Source organism: Phodopus roborovskii, unplaced genomic scaffold (genome assembly GCF_943737965.1).
Source record: "Phodopus roborovskii unplaced genomic scaffold, PHOROB, whole genome shotgun sequence".
NCBI classification, from domain to species: Eukaryota; Metazoa; Chordata; class Mammalia; order Rodentia; family Cricetidae; genus Phodopus; species Phodopus roborovskii.
In genome coordinates, this window is record NW_026125489.1 from 8,738,626 (window position 1) to 8,748,221 (window position 9,596).

Genomic DNA, 9,596 nt, shown 5'->3' on the forward strand with positions numbered 1-9,596 from the left:
GCATACATAGTTGTGAAAGTGCACTTTATTCATATGCTTTAGACAGCGGTAAACTACAAATAAGTGAGTTATTTGCCATTTGGGTGCAGTCACAGCTTTCAACAGTATTCAGAAGCACCAGGTGGGAGACCCTGTTCTCCTGCAGGGACACTTTGCTGAAGTGCTGACTGACTCGCTATTGAAGGGCTGGCTCAGAGTGTAGGCATGCGCCCTCCCAACAGCCGCGATTCCTGGTGTCACTACAGCTGTTAGGGCCCTTCGTTGTCAAGTAAATTAAGTGTACCACCTACAGTCTGTCCAGTCAACTGGTTGACTGGCCCCTGAGATACAACATTTTAATCGCACAGTCTTGGTTAATCAGTCAGAAAGGATACATGGTCAGGTGGGATTGGGGAGGATATGAAGATTATAAATAACATATATATTAATTAAAAATTCATTTCCATCATAGAAAAGTCGTTATTATAAATACTTCTTCGGTTGGTGAGTCTAAAAAATATACTTTCCATATAAATAATGTTAAATATTAATAAATAAGTTTAAGATTTAAAATTCAAATAGCGCTGCTGGCAGGGTTATTCTTAACGGGACGATTTCCACCCCCGAAACAGCACCGGCTCCTTTTCCGTTTCCTTAGGCTAAGTTTTGGTGACAGGTGGGGCATCACACTCAGGAGTTCATTGATGGCTTTGCGCTGGACCTGGGGGTCATTTACCTGTTGGGGTGGGGGGGAAATGAAATTAACTCCAAGCAAGGAAACCATTGGGATATTTTTTCTTTTAAGATCGTGATCCGTGAAAATGGGAATATCCCTTTTAAGAAGAACAATTCCGCATAGCAACATATTCCTCTCATTTGTAATAATCACGTCTTTAGCAGTTAAGTCAAAAGGGTCATTAAAAACTTAGATTGTACATAGGGATGGGGTGAGTTACACCACATTTCTATCTTTAACCGCTACAGAAACCTCAAAATGGAGTGCTAACCGGACTCCTGGGCGGAATGGGGTGGGAGTGAGTTCACAGTAACCCTAAACTGGAACCAGGCACCTGACCTCTAGAAGTTGCATCCTTGTGAAGAGCCCCAGTGAGTGACCTCTTCACCCACAGAGTCTACCACGTTATGCTTTGACTCGGCCTTTCTATCCATACAGAAACACGTTCCTATGGGCCAATGCTCCCCTTGGAATAGCAGAATGCTTTCAAGATCGACCAAGGAACCCAAAGACCCACGTGCAGGAAGGAGACCCATGCTGTTGGAAGCTAAGTTCCCTCCAGAGATTCTGACAGCAGCCTAAGCTTGAGAACCACCAACACAAGCTGAGTACTAAGTGGAAAAGGAAAAATAAAGTCCAAAACAAATGAAAAACACGATTTTAGATTTCTCCCAGACCAGGTCATTGTGATCAAGTCTAGAATGGGATTAAAAATAAACACCAATCATGGTCAGATTAGTAATAATCACTTTGCTGACAATGAACACTTGCAGTGTTTCCTGTCCTCTGCCTTCTATATCGTTCATGCATCTACTTAAACAACTTCTCCATTGGAAGCAGGAGAGCCACGTGGACAGCTTCATGCTTAATAAAATGAAGACTACTCACTGTTACCTGGCTTTGTTTGATTTTTCTAATGCTGGAAATACTCTGACATCCTTGCCACATTTCCAAGGATTCAGATACTTATAGGACATAAGACTAGTTACTAACGATTATCTGTGTGTGAGTGTGTGTGTGAGTGTGTTGTGTGAGAGTGTGTGTGTATGTGTGTGAGTGTGTGTGTATGTGTGTGAGTGTGTGTGTGAGTGTGTGTTCCTAAAATGTGTGAACAATGCAACAATATAGGACAAGAGTTAAGAGCTTGCTCAAAATCACCCATATGAAATTCAACACCCAGGGCTTCCAGAGAGATAAAACCAAGGCCTTAGGAGTTAACAGGCTTCTACCAGCTGTATGCTATGAAGACAAATTTATAGTTCCCAGTTTTCAAAACACAGCCAAGAATCCAAGAGACTTAGCCAGAGTGGAACAGCAAGCCCTAAATGGGAATGAGTTAGGAATGAGTACTTCAACCATCTGTAGTTGATAGGCTAGGAGATGCTACCATCCTCCAGCACCTGCTACAGAGCATGAGTCATGGTAGAAGCTGCAAAACACAAGACAGACAGCTCTCCCTTTCGATTGAGCCTGTTTACCATCAGAGCCTAAGGCTTTAGAATGAATGTCTTTGCCTTCTGGATAAAATTTAGAAAAAAAAATAGGTTTGCCTTATGCTTTTGAGTTATCTTGCAGATTCTGGAAGGCATAATTTAAAGGCTTAGGATGGTTTCACACTAAGATGCCCAACGTGGGATAGCTGGAATATCCCTGTGTAGGAAAGTTAACTGAACAAGACTTTCATAAGCGCCACAAAGCAATCCTTTCCAAGTACGTCTCCCGTTGCTTCCCCTGAAAACAATTTGCCCTGCATAGTGTGAGAGGCCAAGGAGAGACCAAGGGCACCCAGGTGCCTCTCGGGAACTCCAGTATTTCCTCTTCTCTGACCCTCACTTTCTACCTATGACACTGTGCAGGTCTTGTTTTGGTTTTGGTAAAAAGAGATTAAAGAAATGTAGTGATCCCAGCTGGTTCCTATCAAGATGAGGAAGCAGGAAGCCCAGCCAGCTGGGCATGTGAGTCATATTAAAGTCACAGTCCCTGGTGGCCTGGCTGGGAGGAGGAGGACACAAGGCTTCTCTCACTGCCTCCTACTACAATTTCCACTAACACACAACCTCCCGTCCTAAGCGAGACGAGACTTTCCATCCCACACCAAGGGACCGCAAGAGCTCTGCTCGCTGCTCCCCTCGGCTACTTCCTCCTCAGGGCATTTACTCATCATGTGGGCAATGGTTTCAAAGTCTGTGTTTTTCCAAAGTAGACCAAGTCCTTCCCAGCATGCCCATGGTGAGGAAGCATCTCAGACAGGGGCTCATCCCCTAGCTTTATCAACTTCTACCATCTGATAGTTCAATATAGCGCAAACAAAGGAAAAAAAAAAAACATTAATACAATATTCTGCAAAATCGCCCTCACCGGAATCTTCGTGAGCTTCACGAAGTCATTGAGTTTCTCCATACTGCTGTTGAAGAATTTAACAAACAGGTCTGCCTTGATGGTGTCTATGCTCCTCTGGATGGCCTGGTTGCCCTTCAGGGCTTCAAAGAGTTTGAAGTAAAAGGAGACAATCTGGCTCTCAATAATTTTTGTGTCACCGTCCTTGGGAAACAAAAATCACAAAGAGAGCCTGATGGGACCTGGTCCATTAGAAACAGCACGGGGAAAATGAGGCAAAAAGTGAACATTCAGCTTACCTTCTGCCAGTTCATCAAGATATTAAAGAGGAGGTCCCCTCCATTCCCGACATCTAAGCTACTTGAGTTCTGAGGAAAAGAGGAAATTTTATTTATAATTAGTTCACTAACTGCCCTAAAAATATCCATCGTGTTTCCTCAAATTCGGTGCTAACAATAGTCACTGATTTCCTTCCCGGCCCTTTCATTTACTTCTAGCAAGCATCCCCAAAAGATTGCACGTCAGATTTAGCCAAAGACGATTTTACATTCTTTTAGCTTTAGTTCCTTCTAGCCTATTCTTGAATTGTAAGGCCACAAGTAAGCTCAAAAAAAAAAAAAAAAAAAAAAAAAAAAAAAAGAAAGAAAGAAAAGAAAAGAAAAAAAAAGGAAAGATGATGATGAGATTTCTGAGATTTCAAGCACTTCAAATAGCTGCAATGAGCTAAAGAAAATTACTCTCAAATTAAGAGAGTGAAGAAAAAAAAAAATCATCAGATTAATCCCAGTGTGCACACTGCCCCCTTATGGCTCAGGGTTCTGAAACATCTCTTTGCACTGTTAATCACTGCTTTAAAAGATAGCTCCAACCAAGCACATGTGTGTGTGAGTCAGCTTGATTTTCACTGTGAGGATAAAATTGCCTTCAGATGCTTGAGCATTATTATAATAGCTATGTGTGTAATGGCAGGCATTCAGGACAAGGTATAAAATTTTAAGATTAAAATAAAAATTATTTTTGTTAACCTTAGTTAATTCAAAAGGAAATTGACAAAAGAAAAACAAACAAACAAAAAACAAAAACATAAAACTCAAGAAACATGACCCTCTCAGACCTCTGTAAGTGGCTGGCTTCAGTGACAGATAATTCATTTATAGTAGAATTTCAAAGTTGATCTTCAGAGAAAAGCAAAGCAGGGGCCAGTTCTTAAGCAGAACTGTTACTTCTAAACGATAGGTTGTTTCCCTGGGTGTTTTTAATGGCAATATTCATCTCTCACTATCACTTTCATAATAGTCTGAGGAATGAGAAATGAACAGCCAGCCATGAGGGTAAGAATGCTTCCTAATATGACTAAATGACAAAAAAAAAAAAAAAAAATCACAAAATGTTAAGTATGTTTGTACCTCATACTCATAGTATTCCTATCTTTGGGGAGATTTGTAAATACCCTGTGAGTCTCTACAACAAATCGAACAGAGTTAAATCAGTATCAAAATCATTGAGTCAATAAGCACATCACCGGCTAATAGCAACATAGCACCCCATCTTCTCCAAATGACTGAGGACGAGAGGCGGCTGCGTCGTGTTGGCGGCAGAAGTCAACATCAGTCATTTTCAACTACGAGCATTATTAAAAGGTCATACTTACAAAATATTCCTTCAGGTTTTCTATTTCTTCAATGAGTGTGCCCTGGCCGTAGCAGCCAGACATAGCCTGGGTGAGGCAGAGCAACAAAGCCAAGACGCAACGTGTCGCGTTCATTGTCTCAAGCAGACCGATGCTGTCCAAGTCCGGAGCACCCGAGTTAAGTCAACGGGTCCAAAGGACTCGGCTGATTCGTCTTCTGTGGTAGCTGATGGGCCGATGGAACCTATAGCCTGCACCTCCCTTTCTGCCAGTATTTATACCTAATTGAAGGCTCCTCAGGATTACGTATTTTCACACATTTTTTAAGATGAGATGGTGACAGATAGTTGGGGACGCTAGTTACTTTGCATTATAGCTCTGGTTTTGTGGCATGTCAGGGTTGTAGCTAGAGTTTCCTTTCGACTCCTTGGGCTCTCTGACGATGAGCCAGACCCACTGTGCCCACCTGTGCCATTCTTGTGGGATCTGCTGAAATCACTTTTACTTCACACCATTCGAGGCTGGAAATTGCTTATATGTCTCCCCTCTCTTGCCCTTGTAATGTGAATTCCTCGTCCACAGATCACAGCAGGTTGAGCATTTGTGGTTGGGAACAGCTGAGAAAGGAAACTCTTGCTTCTCAAACCCCTGCAAAGGGGAAGCCTTCTTTAAAGTTTCCTTGCAAATGACCAGAAAGCAAGGAAAGCATACAATTAATTAACCATTGTGGCTAGGAAGTCCTTCATCAGAATTGATTAGTAAAATACCTACCATAAGTTCAAGATCACTCAAAGTTAAACTGCCCAGAAGGAATAAAATGCAGGCAACATAGATAAAATATAACTGACTAGTTTCTCCATTAATAAAAGTAAAAATGCAAGAATAACTTCTTAAATATCATATTTCAATCAACGTATCTAAGGTAACATGCATCCAGGTACATGATGAATGAGTCTCCATCCTTGGCCAGGACATCTTTAAAGCCTGGTGTACATCTTATACACACAGAAATCGCTTTGGGACTAGCCATAGTCCTAATGCCCATGCCTACATGTGGCTCAGGCCACCCCACTAAATAGTCCAGCACTAGACACACACTTGCCCCAAATAACCATTAATGACTGAGAACTGTTTTTCCCCTCAAGTTCTAACAAGAAAATTCCTCTTTCTTATTTGTCAATGTCTCTGTGAGAGACAATCCTTCAGGATGGCAGAAGAGACCCTCTGCTCTTTGGTTCCAACTCAGCTAGCTGTATATCTGCCTTCCCTGTATACATTATTAGGCTACCGTGGTTGTGGGTACAGACCCAGCCCTGCACATTCTACCTGTGGGATCTTGTGTGAGCATATTTATGATTGGTGACGTGGCTTCTTCATTGTACAGTGAGCTTAATGCTGGTACACCCCATCAGACTTCAGCCAAAAAGTTCCATCAGATGATCCATGGGAAGTGGTGGGAATTCACAGCAGCTGCTCAATAAAAGTTATCAGTTGTTATATGGGGATGCTGGGTAGATAGCTGGTTCCTTAATAACAACCTGCATCTTGTTCGTAGAGTTCCTTTGACCTTGTGTTTCCCCTTTCCCCAACCTGTGCACCTCAGAGTGGTACCCAGTTATCTTGGTGTAGATGAGAAGTCATCATCTTCTTGAGTTCTTCACCAAACCTCCAGCTGCAAATCACAGGGCCTGCATGGGTCTGTACCTTTGCACATATATTATTACGGCTTTTTGTTTAGCATTTTTATCGCACCCCTGAGCATGTGAACGAGCAGGTCCCTGATTCTTGCGCCTTCTCTTGAGGCTACTTTTGTTCTGTTGGGTTGCCCTGTCCAACCTTGATGTGATGATTTTTTTTTGTTTCAGTTTATTATATTTTATTTTGTCATGTTTGGTTGTTATTTCCTAGAAGCCTGTCCTTTTTTAATGAGAGACGGAAAGGGGGTGGATTCTGACCTAAGGGAAGATTGGGAAGGGGAAAGGATATATTGGAATATATATATATATTTAATACCAACCACAGTTCCCCCTCCCTCCTTTTCCCTCCACCTCCCCTACCTCCCTTCAACCCACCCTCATCCACTCCTCAGAAAGGGTAAGGCCTCCCATGGTACATTGAGTTGAGGCAGAACCAAGCCTCCCTGAATCAAGGCTCAGCAAGGCATCCCACCATATGGAATGGGCTTCAAAAAGTCAGCTCATACACTAGGGATAGACAGATCCTGCTTCCACTGCCAGGGGTCCCACACACACATCAGGCTATACAAAACTATCACACACATGCAGCGGGCCTGGTTCAGTCCCATGCAGTATCCCCAGCTGTTGATCTGGAGTCTGTGAGATCCCTCAAGTTCAGGTCAACTGTCTCTGTGGGTTTCACTGCCATGATCTTGAGCCCCCTTGCTCATATAATTCCTGGTCCCTGCCTTCCACTGGACTCCTCCTGGAGCTGGGCCTGGGGCTTGGATGTACATCTGCTTCTATCAGTTACTAGATGTAGGTTCTGTGATGTTAATTAGGGTAGTCACCAATCTGATTACAGGGGAAGGCCAGTCCAGGCATCCTCTCCACTACTGCTAGGGGTCGTAGCTGGGGTCATCCTTGTGGATTCCTGGGAATTTCCCTAGCAACGGATCTCTCCCTGTAATGGCTCCCTCTGTTGAGACATCTCTTTCCTTGCTCTCCCGCCCCATCCTTCCTCACCCTTCCATCATGTTCCCCTCCCGCATCCCCTTCCCTTTACTGACCCCCCCCTTCCCAGTTTACTCAGGAGATCTCCTCCATTCCCCTTCCCACCGTGATCCATGAGAAGAAGAAAAATAATAATTAAACTATACAAATGTGCAATTAATGAAGCAAAAGAAAAGATTTACAATTTTCAATTACAAAATAAAAAGTAAACTGATCATTACAGAGTTGTCTTCAAAAAGAACAAAGTCCAAATCAATCTGTGAGATCAAAGGCTCCCACACAACAAGAGACGAGTGTGCAGACAACAGTGATTGCTCTCTCCAAAGGGAATGCAGACCTGAGAAAATCCTTAAGGAAGGCAGAGTGTTACAAGCCAAATCATGTCTGCAATGATGCCAGGCAGCATGCAATGATGTCAGGCAGCATGCAATGATGTCAGGCATGCTGCCGCCGTTCCCTGCCTCCCAGACACCAAGAGCCAAACTTTGAGTCTCTAGAAGCAATATTGGAAATTTTCTGGAATAAAGCCAAAGTTAGTTCTACCTACAATCTCAATTATTTCCCAGGGGAATACAGTACTGGGAGAGAAGAATTAAGAAAAATGGGGAGCAGACAAGGTGGCTCTGTGGGTAAAGGTGCTTGGCGCCAAGCCTGAATGCCTGAGTTCAAATCTTGGTGCCCACAGAGTGGAGGAAGAGAGTCAGTTTTTGCAAATTGTCCTCTGGTCTTCACGGGCACACCACGGTGTGTCCCTAGCTCTACTCCCCAATAAATAAATAAATAAATAAATAAATAAATAAATAAATAAATAAATATTTTAAAGAACTTGTCTATACTCCAACTGTTCGTTCAGTTGAGGGTTCCTATTAGGGATAAAAGATACATATTAAAGCTATGCCTACAACTTGGCCAAATGTTCAGATTGGAAACTGCGTATCTAAAACTCAAGCTCTGATAACTTGGTGTCGTGGTGAAACCCAGAATTGTGGAATTGCAGAAGCTGCCAATGTCCTATCCCTCCAATTTACATGAAGACCCAGAAATATAAATAGTGACTTGTTTTGAGTCATTCACCTAGCTAATGGATCTAAAACCCCCTTTTCCTAGTTGATCGATATCTACTAGAACTTGCTGAACACATTTCTAATTTCTATGTTAGATATGCAATTGGAATAGATAAATCCAATAGCAGTTGGGTTTGCGGGTTGTTTTTCCCTATGGGATTGGTGAGGGAGTAGCTATAGATTCCTTTACTGAGAATAAAAGCTGTGGGATCCTGGACTAGGCCTTCCAGCTCTCTTGACGTCACCAGCACTCAAAGCACACAATGTGCCAGGACACCGAACCCAGAACAACCCACACTACTCCACCTGATGCCCTACTGTCCCCTTCTTCAAACTCCTGACAGTTTTTCTAAAGTGTCTCATCTTCATTGGGCATTTCTGTAGATTGCACATCTGGTCTTGGCATCCCACATGGGAAATGAATCAGCCACACTTGGGTTTTTACTCAGGGACACAGGAGTCTCTGATTTAGAATACTGTCACTCCAATAGCACATCCTTTTCTGACCTTTTCCAGTCTTCTCAATTTCATAGAGAAATCTCTCTGCCACTGTCTGTAAAACACCTTCTGTTGTACATGCAAACTAGAGGTTTCACACCTTGCTAGTTCGGCCAATACTGGGCCAGAAGAATCATTCACCACCATGGTAATCCTTCAAAACTTTTGCAAAGCCACCAGGAGGTGCAAGGTGTGATGGTATTACTAAAACAAAGGGACTGCAAACTTTCTTTTTTCTTTTCAGTTAGAGTTTCTTTCTGAAAACTGGCGATGGTTGTGTCAGCAAGATTTCGACGGCATCTCCTGCGACCCCACTCTGAGCAGAGTCAGTAGTCAAACCTACATCCTGGCTACCCTTTTCCCCTGCATCAGCAGCCACATCCCTAGCACACACAACCCGTTATCTCCCTCAGTCTCTCAGATTTCTTCCACTCGGTATGAGTAAGTGTTGGATCCATGCCCCCTGCGTTATTTCAGCTCCTGGAACTCCTGACCTCATACCGGCTGAGCCTGCGGAAGAAGATTGATGTGAAGAATGGAGTCCACCCGGACCGAGTCAGGTTTTTCCCCGCAATCTGACTCATCGATCCCATAGGTTACAGAGTTTTCTCTGAATCACCTTTTGCTTTTTAAAGACCGTCTGGACGATTTTGAGGGATGTT

The 9,596-nt window shown here is 43.1% G+C and overlaps 1 protein-coding gene across 1 annotated transcript; it reads right to left on the reverse strand.

Moving 5' to 3' along the window:
* Nucleotides 1-488: 488 nt before the first annotated feature.
* On the reverse strand, nucleotides 489-4,817 carry Ifng (interferon gamma). The gene is made up of 4 exons (XM_051176192.1): nucleotides 4,704-4,817; nucleotides 3,352-3,420; nucleotides 3,074-3,256; nucleotides 489-715 (listed from the first exon to the last, which is right to left on the reverse strand). The coding sequence occupies exons 1-4, from the start codon at nucleotides 4,815-4,817 to the stop codon at nucleotides 554-556; spliced, it is 528 nt and encodes a 175-aa protein (XP_051032149.1). The 3' UTR covers nucleotides 489-553.
* Nucleotides 4,818-9,596: the final 4,779 nt, after the last annotated feature.

Excerpts from the sequence above, each read along its gene's own strand:
- Ifng (XM_051176192.1), bottom strand. The coding sequence starts at position 4,817 with ATGAACGCGACACGTTGCGTCTTGGCTTTGTTGCTCTGCCTCACCCAG. Across the intron at positions 3,421-4,703 it reads AAAACCTGAAGGAATATTTT|AACTCAAGTAGCTTAGATGT; the intron begins GTAAGTATGACC and ends TCTTTTCCTCAG. Across the intron at positions 3,257-3,351 it reads TCTTGATGAACTGGCAGAAG|GACGGTGACACAAAAATTAT; the intron begins GTAAGCTGAATG and ends TTGTTTCCCAAG.